The 25615-nt window shown below is 42.6% G+C and overlaps 1 protein-coding gene across 3 annotated transcripts; it reads left to right on the top strand.

Moving 5' to 3' along the window:
• Positions 1 to 494: 494 nt before the first annotated feature.
• Positions 495 to 25258, top strand: SETD7 (SET domain containing 7, histone lysine methyltransferase). 3 transcript variants are annotated; one of them, XM_068942102.1, is made up of 8 exons: positions 495 to 630; positions 9014 to 9143; positions 14486 to 14687; positions 16791 to 16980; positions 18716 to 18797; positions 19951 to 20068; positions 20366 to 20523; positions 21521 to 25258. In XM_068942102.1, exons 1-8 carry the CDS (start codon positions 591 to 593, stop codon positions 21699 to 21701), a joined length of 1101 nt encoding a protein of 366 aa, XP_068798203.1. In that variant the 5' UTR covers positions 495 to 590; the 3' UTR covers positions 21702 to 25258. The 3 variants fall into 3 exon arrangements, with proteins under 3 accessions (XP_068798203.1, XP_068798202.1, XP_009687592.2); XM_068942101.1 differs by lacking the exon at positions 495 to 630 and adding an exon at positions 1129 to 1216; XM_009689297.2 differs by lacking the exon at positions 495 to 630 and adding an exon at positions 4577 to 4649.
• Positions 25259 to 25615: the final 357 nt, after the last annotated feature.

Genomic DNA, 25615 nt, shown 5'->3' with positions numbered 1-25615 from the left:
GTATGAATTAAAAAGTTTCGTTAGTATTTTCTTTTCTGTATTAAGTCCTATATGTATGTGTATATGTGAGTGCATCCCTATCTGTGGACTTTTTTGTGCGTGTGCCAGAGTTATTGCTGCTGGTGGACATTTGTGGTGTTGGATGTTTTCCCTGAGGCCCTGGTTTCTGGAGTCATGTGATTTCATAAAGTCCCCGTTTCTCTTTTAAATAACTTTTACTTAATGTGTTTGTATGGGCAACATAAAACGCGACGTGAGCATATCCTAGAGACGAAAGGCGAGTTAAAGGAAGCTCCACTTCGCGATTTTTCAATTGCCGCTGTTTAGCCTGCCCTTTCGGAGGGCCGCGCGTTGGCAGTCCCGCCGCGGGGGGCTGCCCGGGGGGGGGGGGGGGGGGGGGGCGGGCCCCGCCCAGGGCTCCCTCCCCACCGTGGGGCGGCCGGCGCCGGCGCCGCCCCGCCGCCGCCGTCGGGGGCGCGCGCGGCGGCTCCTCCCGGGCGGGCGGGCGGGGGCGTGCGCGGCGAGCGCGCGCCCGCCGCGGGTTACAGCGGCTGCGCCCCGCTGCCGCCTCCGCCGCCGCCGCCGCCGCCATGGACAGCGACGAGGAGACGCTGGAGGAGACCGTGGAAGGTAACGGCGCCCGCCGCCGCCCCGCCGCGCCGGGCCCCGCCGCTCCTCGCCAGCGCAGCGGGGGCAGGCAGCAGCGGGGAGGGGTGCTGGCCGCGGCGGGCTGCGGTGCGGTGCGGTGCCGCCCGGCGCCGTGCCGTGCCGTGTCCGGGCGGGGGGCGCGGGGCGGCGGGGCTGGCCGCGGGCGCAGCCGCCGCGACCCGTCGGGTGGCCGAGCGGGCGGGAGGCGAGGCGGCGGCGGGAGCGCGAGCCCGCGGAGCGGGGCTGGCATTACATCAGTCGGCTTATGCAACGGAGCGGGCGTGCGGGAGCCGCCGCCGAGCACATGGCGCCCCGGCCCCGCCGGCTCCTGCGGCGCCCGCTCCCGCGGGGCTGTGCTGAGGGCATCGCGGGACCAGCCAGGACTGCTCTACTGGGCCATTTATTTATTTATTCATTTTATTTATTTATTTATTTTAGGGGCTGGGCCTTGTTTCAGCTCTGGTACAGAACAAGGCTATGTCTCAGTGTATGAGCATGCTTATTTTGATTGTTTTTATAAACAGAAGTCTCGGAGGCTTTTGGACAGATCCTCCTTCACACGATAATTGTAGGTGTTCTAGGTGTGTTTGTTATTACAGCACCCCACCAGCCTGCATGAACTCTAGTGCAGTTAGCGAAACTTGACTATAACCCGTGGTTGATCACTCTTGTTACATTTTAATATAAGGCTAAAGCTACTGAAACTAGTAGTGACGTTAATTTGTTCTTAATATTAAAAAAAAATCATTTTTCACTACTGTTGCTCTGAATTGTGTGTACACGTTTGCACTTAGTTTTTACTTTCTGCACCATGCAGTCAGTGCCTTTAGTGATTTACACAATGAGCTCTTAACCTGTTTTTTGTACCTCTGGTTTCCACAGCATCTTTCATAGGCTAGTACACTAGGTGGTACTGGCCTCTCCGTTCCGTGCTAGGTAGAGACACCTGAACCACCATACAGACTAGACACCAGGTAGCATTAGAAGCCTTGTCCTTTACCTCGGTGGCAAGGTGTGCAAAGTAGGAATCCTTCTTGCCATGCCCATCCTTCAGAGATAATTTGGGTGTCCTTGGTAAAGATTCATGTAAACAGTCTAGAAGTGAGCTGCAGTAACTCCCTGAGTTTGCAATTATGGTAATGCAAACTGAAAAGGGAAAAGGAAAATACAAATGGAGGGAGTAACTGTGGTCATGTAAGCTGGTGGCAGAGCTGGAGCAGAATGACTGGTCTGAGTGTGGGAAGGCCCATCTCTGAGGCAATACGTGCCTCCTTTTGTGCTAGCCTTCCACGAGTGGAGAATTAACCTTTTAAGAGTTGGGAAACTGAGGTACGCCCCTCTCTGCGAGGCATTACTAATGGAAATCTTGGCATGCAGTAATATAAATCAGCAACATACTGTCATCTCTGTAAAGCATCTAGGAACACAGTAAGGAGTTGCTTTGGGCAGCTATTGAACAAAACGTGCCAACTCAAAATAAAAGCATCTACTCCTTTAACGTTCCTCTCAGGGCATAGTTTAGGCTACAAAGAGCAGTCCTAGATCTTCAGTTATTGGAATTAAGCGTACAAAGTAAGGAGCTGTCTGTGACAAGATACCAGTAACACTCATCATTCAGTGGTGGGTTATTTAGATACTGTGGCAGGAGAATTAGACCTCAGTGCATATTTCTCTAAAAAAAGACATGGAGCGTGGCAGAGTAACTTAACAACAGATGTGAGCTAAGCAGCTGCTATTAGCATCTGGGTTTATTATGTGTGTATGTGCTAATAGAGCCTTAGGGAAGCTTTGTTGTGTTTAAAAAAAAAAAAAAAGTTGTGAGGGAGGTGAGATTCTTCAGATGCAGGACACTGTGGGTGAGGTGTGCAGTGTACCTCAATAGGTTTATCTTTTCCCCGCCCTTTCCTCACCATCCCCCCAAAATATGTCTATGGACATATTATGATCATGTCTTGAGCAGAGTCACAGTTTTGTCCCTCATGTTGCAGGTAGAGCCCTCTGCCACATCATGGATCTGCTTAGTGTTTCTCTGGGCTAAGGAAATGAGTTTTGAAAGAATGTATTATTCAGCAGTATATTTGAAAGTGTGTAGTTTTCTGAATGACACAGAAGCAGGTGGTGTTTAGGGGAGAGAGGGCTGGGTGGGTGTTCTTGCGCATACTTAAAGGAAGTTAGAAATATGACAGAAATCAAACACAGTTTTTCTCACAGGCATTATGTTAAATGTATGTATATGTGTGTGTGTGTACATACAGATGTATGTGTATATATGTATATATAAAAAATAATTGCTATTCCTAAAACATAAGTCTGGCATCTCTGTGGCCAGAATCTTTTATTGATGAGGCACACTGAATGCCTTTTATTAATTAAATGCCCTTTATTGTCAATACTACTACTGCTTATCTCTAATTTTTATACTCCAATGTCATTGGTAGGTAGCCCCAAACTGCTGTATTATGAACAACCTCCTAAAAGTGTAATTCCTTTTCTTGAAAAGTTCATGATCTGAGCTTAAAAGGAAATCTTGAGGGAACTTTGAAGTGACAAAAGCAAAATTTTAAAATAATTTTTAAAACGTATAGATATTTTGGTTTTGTTTCCACAAATGGAGGAGAGTAGTGAAAAGGGAGAGAGGAAAACTCTGCTTTGCTTCCACTGAAATAATGAGAATTTTTCCATTGACTTCGTCTGGAACAGAATTAGAGCCTAAGGCCTCAGCCATATAGGAAAAGTTGCATCTATGTAATTACACTTGAAATTGCTTTCTTTTTTTTTTCTTTTTTTTATTTTTTCCTACTGACTAAGACAAATTGAATGTGTCTGCTTTGTTTTGTTTTGTTGGGGACTTGCACGCTTTTTCTTCTCTCTTTCTTCCCCCCACCCCCCCCCACCCCCTTTGGTAGGGAAAATCTCTAGCATGTTAGAAGAATTGGATTCTTTGTGCGATGGGTGAGATTAAGACTCTGTATAGAAGCCATCAGATCAAAGCTGACCATTTAAATCTCTGGGACAGTCTGTATCCTGCTATGCAAAATCACTGATATGTGTGGTGTGCATAAGCATGACAACTTTTGTATTGGGTTCTGCATCCTAGCAAAATCTTGACAAAACTGAATAATCACAAAGAACAAAGTTGCAAGCTTTATTTTTATATATATATGTGTGTGTGTATATATATGTGTATATATGTAGTGTAATGTGCCAACCCTCTGTCAGTATTATTATTTTTTAATCCGAGTGTTTTATAAAAGTTTTTCTCTTATAGCAAGGGGAAAACTGATTGTGTATTGTCTAGCATTTGTTAGCTTATACCATTATACCCTTCCCATATACATTAATTATGAATTCAATCCTTTAACTAATTAAACCATAAATTCTTACATGGGTGTTGTTCTTCTGAAATAAATATCCATATCAGAAATTTAACTGACCTTTTCATTAAACTAACATAACTGCTAAAAACTTTTCCCCCCTACAAAAGGGAGTGTCCAGACTGAATGGCGGGGAGGGAAGCCTTTTTTCTGTTTTGAGAGCAGCTCATTGCCTGTTCTGTTTTACAGGGCTCCTCTTCAAGGTTATTAAAAGCTTTTAGTGATGTATCTTATTTTTTGCTACTTTAGCTGTCTTTATACTGTGTTATTCTCTCAGCTTGTACAGTGAACAGTGTCTGATCTGGTTTCACTGACTTCGGGTGTTTTCAAACTAGCTCAAGCTGGGATCTTGCAGGAGAGGTTGATGAGGCTTCATGGGAAGGCTGAACTGGAAGCAAGGGGGTTGCGAACCCTAAAAGGGGCAAATGGGCTCCCTGCCATGGAGCGCTGCCTGAGCCCAAGCGGAGCCAGATCAGCACAGTGAACTGAGAGAAACCAACTCCAGGAGGAAGAGAAGAATTTTTTGCCAGCTTAGTGACTTGCATGAACTTTCACAGGGTGCTATGCAAATGGCAGAGCAAGTGCTTCAGGAAGCATGTATGGGAAGGAGGGAATTTGAGCTCTTCAGTAAGTTCAGATCTCCTCATGATTTTCTCCTATATACCTTTTTAGGTGCTTTTCCATCCTTAATGTAACAGTTGTATAAGATGGTGAATAATCCTACACTGTTTTACTCTATTACTTTGAGGAACATTCTTTTAGCTAGTTTTGCTCTTTTTTTCCCCTGCTTTATCTCTTTTTTTTTTTTATGAAATTTTAAGCCGAGATAGGCAAAAATTTGAAAATGCATCCTGAAACCAATAACCATCTATTCTCATTGGATCTAAGTTGACTGTGCTGTGTGCATTCTTCAGTGAATCACTCTGATATTAAAAAGAGAGGTCACGTGTCTCATAGGAGAGGACTTCTTAATTAAATGCTGCCCCACGTCCTTGTCATGCCCTGTCTGTGATGTCCCTGAGGGGCTGTGAAGCATCCCAAGGAAACAGCAGCGTGTGGTGGTGTGAAAAGAAGTGCCCTCTGGATACCCTTTTACCTGCAGAACCCCACAGACCTGTTGCAGCCAGGGCTGAACAGACTTGTGAAGTGTTTGCTGTCCTCTAAGACATTCTTCTAATACCCACTGCTCAGAGAAAGACTTGCTGATCCTAAAAGAGTGCAGGAATAAATCCAGACTAAGTTAAAAACTGGTCTGAGCAGGTTTTAAAAAAAAGTTTTATTCCACAAACTTTTAAAACCCAAAGAAAGCAAATTTGAATTCTGTGTCTTTCCTAGAGTCATTGAGGCTGGAAGAGACCTCTGGAGACCGTTTAGTCCAACACTTCTGCTCAAAGCAGGGTCAGAGTAGGTTGCCCAGGGCTGTGTCCAGTTTGGTTTTGAATATCTTCAAGGATGGAGTTTCTACATCCTCTCTGGGCAGCCTTTTCCAGTGTTTGGTCACCCCCACAGTGAAAAAGCTTTTTATGATGCTTAAATGGTTAAGTGGAATTTCCTGTGTTTCAGTGGCACCCAGTGATGGGACAAGAGGCACTGGGCACAAACTGGAAAGAGTTTGGCTCCGTCTTCTTTACTTTCCCCCCGCTCAGGTATTTATGAGCATTGATCAGATCCCCCCTGAGCTGTCTCTTCTCCAGGCTGAACAGTCCCAGCTCTCTCAGCCTCTCCTCATACAGCAGATGCTGTAGTCTCATCATCTTCGTGGCCCATGTCACTGGACTTGTTCCAGCAAGTCCATGTCTGTCTTGCCCTGGGGAGGCGGGCGCTGCACATGACACTGCAGCTCAGTGCTGAGTTGAGGGGAAGGATCACCTCCCTCAACCTGCTGGCAATGTTCTGCCTAATGCACCCAGGATACCATTGGCCTTCTTTGCTGCAAGGACACATTGCTGGCTCATGGTCGACTTGTCCACCAGGACCCCCAAGGCCTTTTCTGGCAAGCTGCTCTCCAGTCAGTCAGCCCCCAGCCTGTACTGGTGTATGACGTTACTCCTCCCCAGGTACAGGACTTCACACTTCCCATTCTTCAACTTCATGAAGTTCCTCTCTGGCCTTTTCTCCAGCCTGTCGAAGTCCCTCTGAATAGCAGCACAGTCATCTCATGCATCAACTGTTTTTCTATTTTTGGTATCATCTGCAAACTTGCTGAAGGTGCACTGTGCCCCACAGGCAAGATCATTAGTGAAGATGTGAAACGGTGTGAGCGTCAGTATCAACCCCTGCTGTACACCTCCAGCTGGACTTTGTAGCACTGATCACAACCCTCTGAGCCCAACAGTTAAGCTGCTTTTCAGTCCACCCCACTGGGTGCTTATACAGTCCGTACAACTTACCTGGTTCCAGAAAAATTTCATCAGTTGGTCTATGAGGATGTGATAGGAGACAGAGTCAAAAGCCTTGCTAAAGTCATGTTAAACAACTTCTACTGTTCTCCACTTATGCATCAAGCTAGACCTTTCAACAAGCTATTAGGTGGGTCAGGCATGATTTCCCCGTTTAAATCTATGCTGACTACTCCCAATCACCTTCTTATCCTTAATATGGAAGCGGTTTCCAGGAGGATTTTCTCTATTACCTTCTTGGGGATCAAGGAGAGGCTTGCTGGCCTGCAGTTCCCCAGAGCCTCTGTCTTGAAGGCAGAAGTGGCATTTGCTTTCTTCCACTCCTCAGGAACCTCCATCAATTGCCATAACCTTTCAAAGATAATAGGGAGTGGCTTGGCGGTGATATCAGCCAGCTTCATCAGCACTCATGAGTGCCTAAAGAGCCTGTATCCATCCCTTGCCATGAGAGCTATCCCACCACATCTCTGTGATCCTGATGAGTTGTTAGGCCAGTAACTGCGTACACGCTTCTAATTCCCCTCATTCCCCATGCCGTCTGCGTTAGCCTACAGGCACTTCAGATAGACACACACACAGTTAGTTGGTTTCCCAGAAGAGGTATGAGTGTCCCCCATCACGTTGTCCTCTTGGCACTTTCTTATTTGTGCACCGACATATGAGGTGGTGCCCTTCAGGCCTTTTTCATTGATTATGTGATCTCTCCTGTCCGCATCAGCCTGCCCGCTTTGCTTGCCAACCCAGGCCACCACCTCCTCACTTGATGGTGGGTTGTCAGCTCCCTTCCCCGTCATTCCAAGTGCAAAGCCCTCGTTACCAGGTTGGCCCTCCCCATGGCGGAGGTCACAAGCTTCCAGCCTTCACCATCATGGGAGCCTGCGTTTCCCCACCCGGTACGCACAGACTCTGCCTGCCCCTTCTTCAGTGCAGCTGGGGGTTCAGGCTTCTCTTGTATCTGCAGGGTCTTGGAGAAGATCTGGCTGATCTGTTTCTTGTCATCTCTGATACCACACAGTCTGCTGACCTCTTTCCATGGCTCCTTTGCTGGGTGACATATTGCTTAAACAGTGATAAGTTAAATTTTTTTGAATTTCTCATAGTGTATGGTGCTGCTAACACAACTGAAAGCAGGCTTATTGCAACGTGAGTCTGCTGCTGTTGGGGTTCTTTTAAGGAGACAAATTAATGCAAGTTTGTTTTTGATGTGGTGGACATAGGCACTTGGCTTTTCTCACTACTGTTTGCACTGTTTGTTTTCTCTCTGGGTTTCGGGCTCCAGGGTTGTTAAAACTGAAGTGCCTCTTGTTGCCTGCGTCAGCCTGGGCTCTAATCACTCCCCATCATACTGGAGTTTGCGTTTGCCTTTCTACATGTTAATTCAGCCTTTTCAATTTTAGTTCCTTTGGGCAAATTTGATCAGCAAAAAGTTTGACCCAAAGCCTGTAACAGTATATGAGTATGCTGTCTCTCATCTCTAATAGGCTTTATATACACCGCAAAGAGACTCATGGGATTAGAGGTCAGTTTTTACTTAGAAACATGGAAGAGCAAAAATATATGTTAGTTTTCATTTATTAGTCAGTTTTCATGCAGAATTTATACCTGCTCAAATATCATGATGGGAGCTTTTTACACCCGCACCAGGTGTATGCCTGTGTTGAAGGCAGCCATGCTGAGCTTGAGCATCCTTGTTTTGTAATCGGAGCAATGTTCTGCTAATGCAGTGCAGAGGACTACTCTGGATCACACAGATAAATTAGAAAATAACTGTTGTTGAACCACTCTTCTTTTGTTTTTCTTTGGCTTTGAATATGGCATCCAATCAAGCTGCAATATTAGATCTGATGCTTTAACTTAATCGGAGTTTGCCAGTTGTAATCTGTAAACTACACACCCTTGCAGGTGAGGATCTAGTGTTTCACCCATCCACTTTCCCCGTGTCTGACAGCGGTAACAGGGAAAGCTGATATTGCTAGGAAAGGGAAGGGAGGGGTGTAATGCGAGCATATAAGACATTAGAAAGCAAAATTAGTCAACTTTCTATTTCAGATTTCTAGCGAACTACAAGGGCAGAGTATTGTAAATATGACATACTTTTATTTCTTTAAATTCCTGTGGATATAGCTGTGAGGTAGCAGATCACATTGTTCGAAGATATGTATTTATCCAAAAAAACCCCAGCCCATATTACTCAATGGATTGAAGTCTAAACCTGTTCTCTTCTCACCAGGAAATACATATTTTAAATAATAAAAATGATTTAATTCTTGTAGAAGTGTATTAACACATGTGAGTAGTATGAACCTTGTTTCTTTTAGAAACATTTTTTTCCTTCTCCTCCTCTCCTTTCCCTCATCTCTTTCATTTTTATCCTGACCCTTTTTATTTTTTCTTTTCGGTGAAGTGTGTTACAGAATTACCAACTTCAGTTGTACTGATTCTCTAATCACTGCTCTTAACAGAAAGATTTTGATTAGGATCACTGTTGTGTAGTAGGGAGCTACTGCTTTTCAAGTATCTATGTAATCAGAATAGGGTTGCGATTGCATATAACATTTAATGTGTTTGCTCTTTGTTTGGGTTTTATTTAAGGGCATCTAGATGACGATGGGTTGCCACATGGATTCTGTACAGTCACCTATTCGTCGACAGACAGGTTTGAGGGAAACTTTGTGCATGGAGAAAAGAATGGTCGTGGCAAGTTCTTCTTTTTTGATGGAAGGTAGGCATTGATGCTCCTCTTTTCTATTTTCTCCATCCTGTTTACAGTGATATAAAACTAATCTATGTTCATTGTCCACTTCTGAGTGTCTGAATATGCTTTCTCATTAAAAGCTGTAGCTGGAAAGTTTCCTTCTGCTACTTTAGCCATAGTGCTGACACGATGCCTTCGTGGGCTTGGGAACTTTATATGTTCTTTGGTCAGAGAATCCAGCATCGTGAGCGTTTTTAGCACTGCAACGTTAGCACTGTAACGTTTTCAACTAATTAGAGCCTTTAGGAATTGGGATGTCCTCAAAGCCATTGAAAACGATGCTGACAACTACTTGGACTACAAAGGTCAAGTCCACAACTACAAGAGTAGTAGTTTTGTTGTTCGTTTGTTCTATGGCAGTGTATCCAGACTGCAGTTGGAGTCAGAGCTCCATGTGCCAGACCCATGCATAGATACAAGACCTTCACAGAGGGGCTTGCCATCTGCTTGGTCGTCTTGGAAATTGTTTAGTGGTTAAAGGAGTGATTTAAATATAGTTCTGTTCCCAGCTCCACTTAATCTTCTGCAAGTTGCTTATGGCCTGATTCATTTTCAGAAAAGCCCCTATAATTGCCACTCTCTTCACTGGGAATTGTGGCAGTGAAATGGGGCAGGGCTGTGCCTGTGTGTGCATGAGGTGGTTATGTGTGTGTTTTCTTCTTAAGCTTTCGTTAAGAACACCTTATAATATCTCTTCCCCCTTCTCCCCCTACCCTGCCCCCCACCCCACCAATAACTGCAGCATTTCTCTCTGCAGTTGCTCAGAACTTCCTCAGAAGGAGCAGCAGATGTATAAAATGGCACGATTCTTCATGGTTGTGCAGCTGTCGGTGGCACTATGAATAGCAGCCGTTAAACTGACAGTTGTGTCGATTCTCCTCTCCTCCTGCTCAGCGAACTTCTGAGCAGGAGCAGAGGTATTGTGCTGTCTCACTGTGTCAGCCCCTCATCTATGCTTGGTGTTGCGTTTGCTTCATGCTGGAGACTGTGGGTTTTTTTCATTAGAAAGATAATGATTTTATTCAGTTATGCAGAAACTGATTGGGCCTCTCCCCAGCTTGAATTAAAAAACAAAACAAAACAAAAAACTGTTGCTAGTAAAGGCTTTACTAAATCTTGTGTGAATAACTGAAAATTGTTACTGCCCAGCAGCTGACCTCTCTAAAATAGCCTTTTTTTTTTTTTTTTAAATTTGGCAGACATCTCCTCTATGGATACATGTACATAACACTTGTGTGCTTGTTGATGATCTCAGCAGAGCAATCACTGATTGTATAGTTAGAGAAACTGACCCACTATTTTATTTGTAGAGCTACTCCTCCAAGTAATCTAGGGTACAGGCAGTGCTGTGTAGGAAAATTCAGACTGCTACTGCCTGGGCAGAGCCTTTTCTGTACCTCTTCAGTGCTGCCAAATCTTTTTTCTTCTTTTTTAAGTTTTAATTTTCATAACCCTTAAAAAAATGGAACAGTTGGCTACTGGGTGACTTCAGGAACTAGCAAAATGAAAATATACAAAAATAGTCTGTAATATGTTTCTGGAAAATGGGATATTTTTATAATATAAATCAGGCCCAGGCTGATTTTAATTTAGCTAAAGCAGTTTTAACCATGCGGTGACTTTAGTTACTAATGACATTGCAATTTACCTAGCTGGGCCCAGGTAGAGCGATTAAGTTGCTCTCAGGTGAACGGTTCAGGTGTCATGACATGTTGAAGGAAGAATGGCTTGGCACAAAACAGGATGTACTGTTTCCATTAACCGTGCCATGAGTAAGGCTGAGTGTTTATGAAGGAGCCTTATGAAGATAAATGGATTTCAAAAATTTCTCAGAACATCTCTCCCCTTATAGTGTTGTGTGCCTCAGTGCAGTAAGCTAATTGGTTTCAGCATTGACTGGATGTACTGCTCCCTCTGTGGTTTATTTCCCTCACAGGCCTGCCAGTAAAGGCTGACAATTGAACTGCTCCAGGTCTGTTGTTTGGGAATAGTTGAGTCCTATCAGACAGTGGGTTGGCAACAATATAAGTGTTTTCATTTTTTGAGCGTTGGGAAATAGTGCTGGCTGCCCATGTGCCTTGTTTGCTTCAGTTAGAACTTTTCCCTTCTTTATCGGAGCAGCTGCCCCCTTCCTGTTTCACTTAAGGAAGTGAAAATTTGGGATGAAACTTCAGAGCTGTTTTTTCCTCCCCCTACAAAAAAGCAACAAAACCCACTATACTCTTTTCAGAGAGAGAAATTTCACCTCTGGCATACTCCCTGTTTTGAATCATGTACTTCAGCTTTCAGTGGTGCTAGTGTTTGTTGGACCGCGCTTTGTGAAACGCTCGTGCCCAGTAACTGTGAGCATAAGAGCTGTGTTTGGCACTGAGCTGCAGCTGCTGTTCTCCATTAAATTAGAAGCTCTCTTGTAAACTGTCATCTCTCAAATCACAGTGGAGAACAGCATTCTTTTTAAGAGAGTTTTCAGTATTTCCGTACAGAGGGGGAGGCGGGAGGGGAGTGAGTGAGAAATGGATTATAGGTCAACCATTGTAACTTCAATACCTGGAAGCATATTGCATTAAGGTTTTTTTTTTTTTCCCTAATAAGTACTAGGTGGTGGATATCCTAGATATCCTGTAGGTGTGGTAGGTAATGGGAAGACCATACATCTGAAAAATCTTGACTTTAGTAAGACTTTATGTTGTCCCCAGTATGATAATTTGAGAAGCAAACTGGAGAAACGTAGGCTAGCTCAGGGTTTGTGTTAACAAGATTGCGTGTATGCAGGTCACAGGAAGTATTTATTTATTTGATATATACATATATACCAAGTGGTATACCACTTGATGCTGGTAAGGCCTTAGGTGTAAGTATTGTGTCTGGTTGTAGGCACTATAGTTTTAAAGAAGCTGAAAGAAGAGAGAGAGGAAGAAAAACACCACCAAAAGTATAGCAAATATGAAAGGTTTAGAAAGCCTGATTTATTAGGCAGGATTGAAAAACAGAATTTTTACTCTAGAATTATTTTTCTGACTTTTAAAAGTTTTCTTTATAGGCTATGAGAGTAGAAAGAGATGGATCTTTTTTACATTGTTACAGAGCTTAAAACAATGAAAGAAACTGCGGAGATTTGAATTGCAGTGAAAGATTTTTTTCCCGTGCTGAAGAACACTTCTAATTTAGCAACTTGTTGGCTTCAACTAGTATGATTGAAGCTAAGTATGTGATGGTTGTTTTTGTTGTTTTGTTACACAAACTGGGAGTAGCTGCTTCTTTTAAAGAATGTGAGCTCTGTGCGTGTTGCCAGCTACGATGAATTTCAAATTTAGTGATCTGGGATTAAAAAAAAGAGGAGAAAGTGATGTCACTTCTGAAATAAAGCACACGAATTTCTGGTGGTTCTCTCATCTGCTGCTCTCCTTCCCTGAACTGTGCTGCTGCAACTGCCTCTGTAGCTCTGTAGCAACCTGGTTCAAGAAACTGGTCTGGCCAAAAAATAATGCAGCTTTCCTGCCCCTTTCCGCTCTGCGGCTGGTTTGTACTGGGGCTGTGTAAGCAGCTGCTGTGGGACAGTGCCGGGCATGAGGCAAGGAGCTGTTTAAAACAGTATGTTTGTGAAGGAAGCTGTGTAAAACCAAAGCTGAAGTTGTGTTTTTAAACACACTATCTGTCATGCATAACATACCTTCTTTTATTGAAGTGTATTTTCTTGTGGAGACATCGAGCGGATGGATAACGTTATGTAAGATCGAAGGGCGAAGCTTTAGAAAGTAGAAAGTTAGTTCTGAGAAAACATTCATTCAGCAACTCTTGAAAATATGTGAAGTTTTGTAAAACATGTAGAGTCTTGTGATCCCAGACAAACAGTTTGAGCTTCTGCCATAGATGTCTGTGTCAGAAAAAGAATTATGCAGCAGTGAAAGTATGTTTATGTTAGCTTAAATATGCTGGAAAATATGCTGGGAACAAGCTGAACAGTTTGTAGTTCTCTGTGCTAGTTCTAACCTGAGAAAGAAATCCTGTAAAAGAGGACCTAGTCACTTACGCTTTCCTTCTTTGTAGTTTCTCTCAGCTGCCCTTTTTAAGAAAGGAAACGAAGCAGATTGTAAGAGTATTGTTACACCTCTTCTAACAGGATTGCAAGACAAAACCAAAGTGACGTTACTGTGTCGTGGCCTAAATCAAAATGCAGCATTGATTCTGTTTGACAAGCTGCATTCTGTTTTTATCAAAATACATGAAAAATGACAGTTCTTCTAGCTGATCTGGTACAGATTGCTGCTAAGTTTGTTGGTAGAGAACTAGCATTGAACTGGTGGCATGTTACAGTTAGTGCTGTGTTACGGTTCACCTGTGTGACAGTTCAACTTCATGTCACCGCAGAGATGTCACGAAAGATCCAAACACAGGAGGTAGAAAACCCAATGTGAGAGTAGCCTGCTTTAATAATTTCTTCTTTGGCCGTGAGCAGTCCATTCGCTGCATTAATTTGCTGTACCAGCCTTTAAAAAAAGGCTGAAGAATGCAATTTCGGTGAAGGATGCTGTGTCCATGTGGTAGAATGGTCTGCAGTGCGCCCTGGTGAAAGGACAATGTAAGTTGTTCTATCCTTCAGAAGTCAGTAGAAACAAGCTTGTATTTTCATGTTTGTTTTCTAAAGAAATTAGGCTTATGTGATCTTTTTCCTCCCTGCTCCTGTGCATTGGTTTCTCTGTTTTCAGTCTCTGACCATCCTGTTCCCCTCCCCCTTCCCCCCATCAAATTTAGTTGAAAGGTAGCAAACACGTGAGTGTGTTTTTGAAATCATGAGATGAGTTTCAAAAACTCATCGGGGATAGTGATGACTAGTGCTGGGTGGAAGGGAGACCCTCAAACTGGTGTCCAAGTGAGGGACCCCTTGGCTGTCGGAAGCTTTGGCAGCAGCTGACAGGCCTGGCAGCAGGCGTTTCCTGCAAGGCCAGTCCATCTGTGTGTAGCTCTGACCTAGCTACGGCTTGGGCTCTCCTCTGCCCTGTGAGAGATGGGTAGAGATGAGGTTGGAGAGATCACAGGAAAAATGAAAAAAAAAAAGCTACAGTTGTTGCAGTTGTGGTGAGCATTTAGGGGAGGGTTGTAGGGTGCACATCAATATAAAACGGTTCAGTAGCTCAGCTGCTCCTAGAACTTGGCTTTCATGAAACTTTCCCCTCCGGCTCTCTTTAACAATAATGTATAGAACGAGCAGCAGAGGGGGAGGGTTTTGCTGTATCTAGGGTCAAGGCTTTGAATTCCCTTCTTACGGGAGTGAATAGTCTTCCACTGCTCTTCTCTTGGTCTTTTACCAGCACACTGGAAGGGTACTATGTTGATGATGCCCTGCAAGGCCAGGGAATCTACACTTATGAGGATGGAGTAGCCCTTCATGGCACATATGTGGATGGAGAACTGAACGGACCAGCCCAGGAATACGACAGTGACGGGCGGCTGATATTTAAAGGGCAGTATAAAGACAACATTCGACATGGAGTTTGTTGGATATATTACCCGGTAAGCCTGCTCTCCTGCTCTCTTTATTGCAGAATAGTGCTATTCCGCATCATTTTCTTCCACAGCTGAAACAAACAACCACCAAGACCCACCTATCCAAAAGTCAGCACAAAAATCCGAGTGGAAGTTCTGCATATTCTGATTTTGGATAATTCAATATACAGTTAAACCTTTTCAGTGCTGAATGTTTGTCCAGTAGACAGGATTCTGTGACGCTGCAAGATGCTGCTCCCATTCTCATCTTCCAGGGAAAACAGCCCCTTGGAAGTACATTGACACATTTCTCCCCAGGAAGGCTGCCCCAGTGATTCTGCCATTTTGTAATGCCAACTGCAGAAGAAGAGCATGGGAGCCATGCAAGCTATCGCAACCTGCTGCTTCCATTTAACTAGGAAGGGAGACTTCTGCAGGGTATGTTGTCAAGTCCAGCAAACATGATGTAACTGGTGTGAGAATCATGCCTCTGAGCGGAGGGTGGACAAGTGCTTTGTTCATTAAGCAAGCCAGGGTTTGGTCTTTCTGCTTCTTAGTAAACTTTGGGATGTTCCTCTGGGCAACTCTGGAGAATTTCTGATGTACTCCTAAAATGATGTTAGTTGCTCAAGGCAATAACGATTGTTATATTTTTAATTATTATTCGTATTCAGCCTTATTCAGCACTTGAACCTTTCAATTTTGTAATAGAATCAGAATAAGTGCTGAGGAAGGGGAAACATCCACTGGAAAACTTGTTTGTAGCGGGTTACCAACAATACCCTGACAGCTCTGGCTTTGGAAGATCATAGGAGTGGTTGGAATCGCAGAGATCTGTGTGTAATAATACATGCAATTGTTACACAGCTGGTCCAAAAGCAGTCTATTTTTGTGCTACATACTGACAATTAAAATAAGTGCAATATGATTTCGAAGGCTCACCACTAGCTATTCCTTGTTTTAACTGGTTTTCACTCTTGTCATTAAGCATGTGCGTTAGAATCAACAAACGCTTCGTGTACACCACCAAACAAATAGCAGTTTTTGAGTAATAATGTGTAAAACGTGTATAGCTGACACTTCAGGCCATACATCTCTTATTTCATCTTCCCGCTGACAAAACATTGCTATACCTCTGGAAATGTCAATCTTTGGAGGTTGTTCAAAATTATTTGTCTTGAAAGGCTAAAGGATGGAAGATGTTCCAGAAAACTTTACCAGGAAAGCAATTGCTTATATATGATTTTTGTTAGGTGCACAAGTTCTCACCCAGGCTTAAGGTCCTCTGTTCACTACTATGGTATGTTCAAAGCTCTTTCATCCTTGGGGTTGGACAGAGTGGTGCCACTTTGAATAAACAGGTCTGATTCTGTATCACACCTAATGTTTTGGCTCTAAGACATTATTTGAAGTTGTTTCCTTGTCCTTTCTGAAGTAAACACTTGAAGCTGTTAGACCTGTGCTACTGTGTGCCTCTCATTCTGCAGTTCCATAAATAGATCTAACCTGAGTTACAGGCAAGTTACAGATGGCAAAGCTCAGGGCTAAAATGCATAGTGCTTGGAGAGGAAAAGGGTTGCTGGCTTTCAGTAAACAAGTGTTCTCATCATGTGCCTCCTCACACCTGGGAGGCTGCTGGCGACAGAGAAGCTTCTCAGTCCTCCCGAGAATCCTTGGTGCTGTGTAGGCTCATGTCCTTTCGTGTACCATCACACGAAAGGCACAAGGCAGCATTTTTTTCTCCAGCACGATATCATGCTAAAAAACGTAGACAAAGTTTGTATTTGGCTTTGTGCCTTGATTCACAAACTGTTAACATAAAAATTCTGTGAATTGCAACTCAGTATTTTTGTGTCACATGGAAGGAAAAAAACTTGGGTTTTGCTATTTCAAATGAGGTAGAAGGTCCAGCTCATTTCTTGCATAATTTTTATCCTGACTGGAATTACACTTTACCCAGCTTCTTTGTGTGTGCATGTATGTTTCTCACTTCTTTTCATTAGCTCTCATCTGAACTTGCTGTACTTTAGATTACTTCTTCAAAAAAGCCAGAAAACGACTTTGTCATTTACTAAAGATAGTTACATATAGCTAAATGCTCTTCCTTTTCTTTCTCGCACATGCTCTCAGGATGGAGGCAGCCTTGTGGGAGAAGTGAATGAAGAAGGGGAGATGACTGGAGAGAAAATAGCTTACGTGTACCCTGATGGAAAAACTGCGTATTCTGGAAGGTTCATAGATGGAGAAATGATAGAAGCAAAACTGGCAACTCTGACATCTGTAGAGGATGGGAAACCTCAATTTGAAGTAGTACCAGGCAGTAAGTTCAGCTAATGCAGCAACTTGCTTTCTTGCTGCCAGCCCTTCGCTGCAAACAGCTCAGTCTCCATCCTGTTTCCTAGCAGAGGTTCCAACGGCTGACTGTGGTGGGGAAATGAGTTACTAGTGAGAACCCCTCTTTCTAATAGATTTCCTTATTGTTAAGGATAATTATGAAGTTGGTCAGAAGTACATGTGCATGTTGTTTCCTTTGCTCTGGAAATCTTAAAAAACAAAAAAAAAAAGAAGACTTTTAAGAGGTTGAAAAATGAGAAGTCACCTTTATGGTGGTGCTGCTGAATTGCTTTTCATTACTCTTCTCCCTCATACTCATGGACACAGTCCTGCCTGACGCATGTACCATTGTCACCTGTGCCAGCATGAAAACCTACTCAACAGTGTTGGTGCTGGCACAGTTGCGAGTTTTGTTTAGTAAAACAGTATAGTAAAAGAACTATAAGCGGAGAGGGAGGCCGTGGTTCAGTTGTAGCTCTGCTGGCTGGGTTTGTACAAGAAAATTGCATCGCTGTGGGGGTTTGGGCATCTGTGTTACAGGGCTGAAAGGACACGGCTTGGAATTAATGCACTCGGTTCAGTTGTTGTGTAACAGTGTGATTCACTAGCTCCCGTCAGTCTGTGTAGCCGTGCTGATCTAAAATGGTTATAAAATGGTTAGCATCAGGGTGATGCCTTCAAGCCATGCAGCCAGTGCGCTTTCACCAGGGCAGTGGTGATGTGGGCCTATAGTTCTGGAGTGTTTTTGTTGCTCTGAGGTGTATGCGGTATTTTGGGGGGAGGGGGTCAAGCTGTGGACAGGACCATGCGTATAAACATCAATTATATTAACATATTTATCATTATGTCAGCAAAGGCTATCTTGTTCAGTATGAAATAAGAACATAAAGCTCAGTAAAAAGGGAATGAGAAGTGAAAAAATGCACAGAGCCTTTTGTTTTTATTTTTTAAAACTTATAGATGTGACAGCAAATCGAAAGTCAACTTAAATCTTCTGAGAGGGTACAGTTGTGCTTTGTAAATAGGGTACAATTACACTCTGTATGTGGCTGGCTTCAGTCAGAGCAGATCCGTTTTTAGCACTTAGATGCCGTGGACAATGGCCTTTTATCAAACTTTGCAATATTCTGTTTTTTTCTCCCTTTTTTATTTCCACCAGCATCTTAGACTATCCCTGAAATAATCTTCTGGCAGTTGATTACAGAGGGGTGTAAGAATACAATCAGAGGTTTACCACCAAGTTGTTTAATGACGGCAGGAAATGAATGACTGCAACAGATGTACTTTGTGATTACTCAGTATTATCTTCTGGCTGACATCTTTTCTAGTTTTAAACTAGAAAACGTTTGATTTGTTATTTGAAATAGTCCAGGATTTTTTAGAATGAATGTGTTATTTACTATAACCTTTTAAAATTTTGCTTTATGTTCTAATTGTCCAGTCATTCGTTAAACGTTATTACTTTAAAGAACATAAATATCACTTTTTTGTGACGATATGCTACTCCTGTGGTATGTTAAGAAGGGAAAAAAGAATCAAAAAATAGCACCTCACTGAAGACTGTTTTTATGGGCGTAGCTCTATGTAATATTGTTTCTGAAACACAGCATTTATGTCTTGCAGTCATTAAAACTTAATTTTTGAATGTCTTGATTGCTCTAAGAGTTGCATGCTTTCAGTGTGTCCATTAACTTAATCACTTTGTTGATTTATCTTTTTAGGCCCAGTATACAGTTTTGACAAATCTACTTCATCCTGCATTTCCACAAATGCACTTCTTCCTGATCCTTACGAGTCAGAGAGGTAGACTTCTTTCCTTTTCCTCTCCCTCCTCTTTCGCATTCAAAATGTCTACATTTCTTTCTGTTATGCATTTAGGGCCTGATCTTGCAAACCTTTCTTCGTTTAAAGAATAATATCTGTAAGGGTTTGTCCTGTGGAGACCATCACTACGTATTGGTCAGCATTTGACTTGATTGAATTTCTTTCCAATTTACACAATAAAACTATACTCTAGTGGATAGAACATTGTTTAACTTTTTAAGGGATTAAACTAGGATAACTCATTAGTATTTCAAAGCCATATTCATTCAGGGCCTGAACTCCACTAATAGCCCATACCTAAAACATACTTAGCAAAAAAACATTCTCTTCTTATTTTTAGGGACGTATAACTAGTTTTCGGTTGGTATGTGCCGAGTTTGGTGTCTCGCACTGAATGGCATGTGTTGTATAGAGTTTGCTCCCCTCGCTGCTGATGTAGCAGCGGCAGGAATAAATCATGAAGCCGGAGGAAAGTGGGATTCTGTTCACGACAGCCCTGTAGCGTCAAAATGCCGCTTATCTCTGCAGATTGCCTCATGCTAGTCTGTTGGTGTTACCTTATGTATTTCTTCTGTGGCTAGTACACAGTAGATCATATAATTTACTTTTTGCCCAAATTTTTAAGAGACTTTGCTCTGTAGGAATCTTGATTGTAGTCCTTCTTTTCTGGTACTCTGAAATGCCTAGATAAGTGATTAGTAGAATACTGGCATTAATTTGCATCAAATAGTTGAAGATCTAGGGCTTCATCTTGAAAACTCTTGCTCAGTGGAGTAATAGCCTGTGAACGTACACACCGTCGACTCCGTGAACTTCAGTTTGGTGAAGTCCTCTGGGATGCTGGAATGTTGTTGAGGGTTTTCCTGAGTTGAAGCCATCATGGAGCAATAAGAGTAAATACGTGATTGACTTTTTAAAGTATTTTTCAAACTAGTAGATAAGGTTTTCCCCCCCGCCACCCATCCCCATATTCCCAAAGGGAGGGTATGGAGGAGAGGAAGGAGGAAGGGTTGCCTGTAGAGTTTTTAAATTGCACAGATTATTAGCCTTTTTGCTAGTATTGGTGCGATGATACTTCTTGAAGATTAAAATTGTAACCAACCACTAATTCCGTGTCCTTTTTCTCTTCTAGGGTGTATGTTGATGTCTCTCTCATTTCCAGTGCTGGAGAAGGATTATTTTCAAAAATAGCAGCAGAGGCTCGTACGGTTATGTCCTTTTACAATGGAGTGCGAATTACACACCAGGAGGTAAAGGAGAGAAAAAAGTCAGTCTGAGTTTTCATTGCTCCTTCTGAAATCTTTTTCTAATAGTATAACTTGACACCCCCCCCCACACACACACACACTCATAAGATTTAATAAGATGGAATTTAATTGAAAGAAAGGGCATGTTTGCCTACATTAAAACAACAAAAAAAGATTTTTTTAAAAATGCCTCATACACAGGAAGAGCTTCAGTTACATTAATTTGAGCATGTTTACTTTCAAACTTATGGCAACGTTAACCCCCCTCCACATACGCTGGATTTTTGCCTTGCAAACTAGGTAGACAGCAGAGACTGGGCCCTCAATGGAAATACAATATCCCTGGATGACGAAACAGTTATAGATGTGCCAGAGCCCTACAACCACGCCGCCAAGTACTGTGCCTCACTGGGACATAAGGCCAACCATTCTTTCACTCCTAACTGCATCTATGACCCGTAAGTAGTTCTGTCTTTTGGGGCTGCAGGGCTGATGCTGCAGCCTGGTGGCCTGGGCTTCTAGGATGTTTCAGGGTGGCTGAATGGGGAGCAGTGGGGCCAAGGGTTACAGATTCAAGTGCTGTAGGAGCTCCTGCTTGCCTGGGTCGAGTTGGAAACCTGCCGGCATTGCGGGTGCTTGCAACTAGCCTATGAGGTGTCTTAAAACTTGCAACTGTATTACATTTGTCATGAATTTTAGGAGCTGCCCGTTGATCCTAAAATGTACAAGCACAGCTCTCTAAATCCTAGCTTGGCTAGGACTGCACCATATTTGCTGAACTGCAAATACTTGACTAGCACCCTCAAATGTACTGTCATTTCTGAAACGCCAAAAATAAGCATCTTGCTGATCGACAAGTTGGTGCAGAGCACTAGAAAACTGTTTGATGTATACATATTTTCAAGGACCCAAATACTTTCATGCCAAAAGTGTAAGTGGACGGACATGTAGGTACATATGTAGAAAATAGTTGTCCTTCATTAAATAAGCCGATTTCCTTTACAGTGAGGGCCTGGGGGGAGATGTACAGAAGTGTGTTATGATTGTTTCATACTGTACTGAGGAAATGAAGATGAGCAATTTTCCATGCTATCTAGTCTCTTGTAACCTGGACTGTTTTCCCATCATGCAGATGTTTACCACTGCAAGCCCGAGGCACCTGGTTTGCCTTTGTTTTATTTATGCATTAAAAACAAGCAATATTAAAAGACTGTTGAAAAACTTTAAGTAGTAGGGCTACAGAAAAATGTTCCAATGTATCAGTATTTGTGGCAATATTACTTAAAGATTTATAAGGGTGACTCTAAACACAAAGAAATCTGCTCATCTAACATCGGTTATGTGACATCTCACTCAACTGTGAGTGACTTCTAGAGGTATTTTTAGAGGAGCTAAACATAGTCTGTCAATTGACAGTGGCAAGTCTAGTAAAAATGTTTTTTCCGTGTTGTCTAGGTTTGTTCATCCTCGTTTTGGGCCAATCAAGTGTATCCGTACCATCAGGGCCGTGGAGAAGGATGAAGAATTAACAGTGGCTTATGGATACGATCACAACCCTGTGGGGCAGAACGGGCCGGAAGCACCAGAGTGGTACCAGCTGGAACTGAAAGCTTTCCAGGCCGCCCAGCAAAAGTGAAATGGAAGCTCCTTCTCAGTTCAGCAAACTGAAATAGAAACTTGGATCTATGCACTACCTTTATACTGAAAACTGGACAACCAGGGATTGTTCATGCTGTTGCATCATAACTTTGCATTCTGTGTTAAGAGATAAGTTTCTTGCATACTAACTAGGTTTGACTGTGTTACTCATAGCAGATTTAAAATTAGCTAGTGTTGCACCAGTCTGATCTGGAGAAATTATTTAATATTCTATACAAGACGTGATATTCTTTGGTAGCTTCTGCTTTTGCACCATATGCAAAGATGCCAAAAGACTAGACAGAAAACTAAAATGGGTATATCGTTCACTTTTAGTCGGCAGACTTAGTGTTGCTCTCTATCTGCCTAGGCATTATTGTGCAACTGCATTTTGCATATATGCCACTTGTGGTGATAACGGTAATATTTTGATATTCTCTAATAGTAGCATAATTTTGCCTTTTTAAACCTTTGATCTGAATCTTGCAATAGAGCAGTTTATTTATTAGCATATAGGAGGCTGGGTTTTTAACTCCCTTTTCCTCTTGTCTGAATGTTGTTCTTTCTACAAGTCTTCTCTCACAGGAGAAAATCCTTTCTAACTAGTGGAAAGGCTTTTGTGTGTATGTGAGAGTGCCGTGTACTGGTCTCTGTGGCTCTCTAAATAGTTTTAGCAACAGGTCCAAAGCTAATATTTATCTGGCCTTTATGGCTGGCTTATTTTATTTAATTTATGATTATCACACGCAAATCAAGCTGTTCTTTGCATGAAGATTTTTCTGAAAGGAGGAAAACAATTTCAATTTTTGAAGGACTTTCAGAAGTATGTGTTCTGGAGAGCAAACTCATCAACTGCATTAGTGTCCATGAGTTGGTTTGTGTATCTCATCTGTTAAAGTGGCCAATTCTCAAGGCAAAAATTCTAGCACTAAATGCAAGCATCTCATATGAATTTGCGTAAAGGAAGTGTATGTATCTGAGGGCAGGCTGTAGTATTTTTTTAAAGAGATCTGTATCTTTTGTATGTGTTCACTTGACAAAGAATATGGCCTTATAGCAATCTTTCTGTTAGTACTGGTTTAAGATGCAGTAAATGAATATAGTGTGAGAAACCAAACTAAGTTTTTAAAAATATAGATGTGAAAAGATTGCTTTTGAAAGACAAACAATGAATGTAAAAACATTACTCGCTGCTCATTTAGAAATGGCAGTTAATCCATAGCTCAGTTGCAGCCAGCAGTGGGGGCTTGTGAATATTCATCTGCAGGGTTGTATTCTGGGTTTTTTTAGGGGTAGGGGAGTTGTTCATTATTTGAAATACTGTACCAGAATTGCCTAATGCTGTAGAAGAGAGAAACACGGTATCATCTCAGTATACTATGGCCCTTCTGGGGCTCTGACATTCTCTTTTGGGTTAAGCAGCGTAGGAACAATTTGAATGCGTTTGCAACACTTTCTTCAAATGTTTGTAGTTTAAGAAGTGTTTATATATATGTAACATAAAAAATTTGAAAGTTAGACCTACCTTTCTATTGCAACACATTCTGGTTGGTTGCTTGAACAGTTGGAGGTGTCTGGCTCTCTGGAGAGCTAGACTTGAAGAATGTGTTGGGTTGGTGCACATAAATGGAAGGATGAGGCTGCTATTTTATGCAGCCTGAGAAATCCTTGCTTTGGTACATGTACAAAGTTACGGAATTATAATTAAGGACCTCTCTAATTTGGGGCTCTGTTTAGTTCTTGCAACTGTTTGATCCACCAAGCTTTTTCAACGCTTCACCATTTAAGCTTGCACAGAAGCTACTCTGTGTGTGTGCGAGCTGTGGGCGCAAGTGGGCTCTCCCAGCAGTGATCTGAATGTGAGCTTTGTCAGAGCCCACCTCCGCGCTCTGGAGGCTCCGGCCGCGGCTCCGCTCCTCGGCAGCGGCAGGTGGCCGACACAGATGATACTTCAGTGACTCAGTTGAGTGTGCTGAGAAGCAGAACTGATCCTCGCACGTGGGGGAGAGTTGTCAAAGGCTGATTGACAGTACAGCTTCAGCAGGTCAACCTCAGAAAGAAATACGCATGTTTTGAGATCTTTCCCTACTCGCCCGCAGATGATGATGTAGATTGTTGGTGTTTCCACCATTTGCAGAAAAACTTGCCTCTCTGGTGGGAAAGTATTGTGTTTATCTTGTGGATTATTCTTCCAGACTGTAAAGTTTGCCAAGTTTAGGCTTGTGTTTAAGTGCAGGGAAGAGGAGAGGGAAAATGTGTGGCTGAACCCTACTGTGAATGGACAGTAGCTCCTTCCACAGTCGCAATAACCTGCTCTGGAGTGCTTGCCTCTTCGCGCCAGCTAGAGAATCTTGTTTAACATGCTCTAATCTCAAGAGTTCCTTCTGCTTCATTCCTGATACATCTCTGATTCCTCTGCTGTCTCCAATTAACATAGACTTGCTTTTGTTTTAATAGGTATGTCTGTCTTTGTGCGGCCTGGGTTTTTTGTTTTTGTTTTTTTAAGATAGATGCTCTTTGCACATCAGGTTTGGTGGTTGCATCCTAAAATAGGGGAATCCTAGGAAAAAAAAGCCCCAAGGGTCATCAGTGTGTTCTCAAAAGCCATTAATTTGGAGATAGTCAGGCAGATTCTCTTGCTCTTGTGAATGCCTGTAGCCTGATAGTATGCCGCAAATATGTGGACAGTGTCTCTGTTAGTTCTACTGTCCTCTTTCTGTCTGCTCTGTTAACGATTTATTGTTCCTCCTACAGATCCTTCTTCAGTGACTAACCTTCTATAAAAGTTGTGCTTATAAAGCTGCTTTGGCTTGAATCAGGACCCAGCCTTTTAATTCCTTTTCTTTTTCTAATTCTTCTTTTTTTTTTTCTTCTTGTGTGTGGTCTTCTAGATTGGAGATGTTTAGGATGGTGTTTACCACTGGATAGTGAAAGGGCCCAGAACTCAGCGTGTCCTTCAGATGTTTTAAGAATAGTGAGCTGGTAAACGCAGATTTAGACGCAGGCTAGTTACCTAACTCAGATTAATGCCTTAACTTGGTCTACTTATTGCAGCTCAGCTTTTGGGGCTTAGCAAAACTATTTATCAGGAGTAGCACTTGAGACCTACACCAAAACTTGATTTTAATTTAGAGCAGACGAAATAGTCACTTTGCAGAGTGGTCTGTTTAGGTTCATAGAATACATTTGACTATTTGTGAATATGCAATAAGCAGAGAAGCTCCGCTTCTCAGAGTCTGGCCAAAGACCAGTCCTAGCGGAACAGAAATTGGAAGAGGAAGAGCTGATAGATATCAGCTGAACCTGGATCACCAGCTGACTGTCAGTGTACCTTTTTTGACTAAAGAACAGAATAGAAGATTTTGAAATTGCTGCTTTTTTCAGGTGAGGGTTGGTTTCCAACTTCCACGCTTGTGCTGAAGTCTGCAGGATCTCGATACAAACTGGAATCTGCAACAGGATTGTTTTCTGAGCTCCTTTATGATAAGGAACATATACCAGTCTGTACAAGAGGCTGGTGATCACCTACTTTAAAAAAAAAGAAAAAAAAGAAAACCTTAAAATGGTCTTCCTGCCAAGGCGGCACTGTGTTTTGTCACTAGGAACACAGAAGCTTAGTCTTCTGGAGCAGCAGGCAATCTTGGAGACCAGAGCGCATGAGGAGGTACAGCTGAGGGCGCTATCTGCTGCTGGATTGCTCCTTGGACAAGAAGAAGAAGAAGAGCTGAGGCCTAGAGAGGGCGTCTTATGTTGAGTCTGATGCTATGCTTTGACCTCTTTGGGATCTACTGAAACACCTAATTTTAGCAACCTTTGCAAATCTGAGAAGTCTTCTTTTTTTTTTAGTAGTAGTTAAAAAAAAAAAAACAACCCTACAGAAGTAAATGCAAGTCCTAACTGCTAAGAAAAATC

Source organism: Struthio camelus, chromosome 4, assembly GCF_040807025.1.
Source record: "Struthio camelus isolate bStrCam1 chromosome 4, bStrCam1.hap1, whole genome shotgun sequence".
NCBI classification, from domain to species: Eukaryota; Metazoa; Chordata; class Aves; order Struthioniformes; family Struthionidae; genus Struthio; species Struthio camelus.
This window is presented reverse-complemented; position numbering and strand designations above follow the sequence as displayed.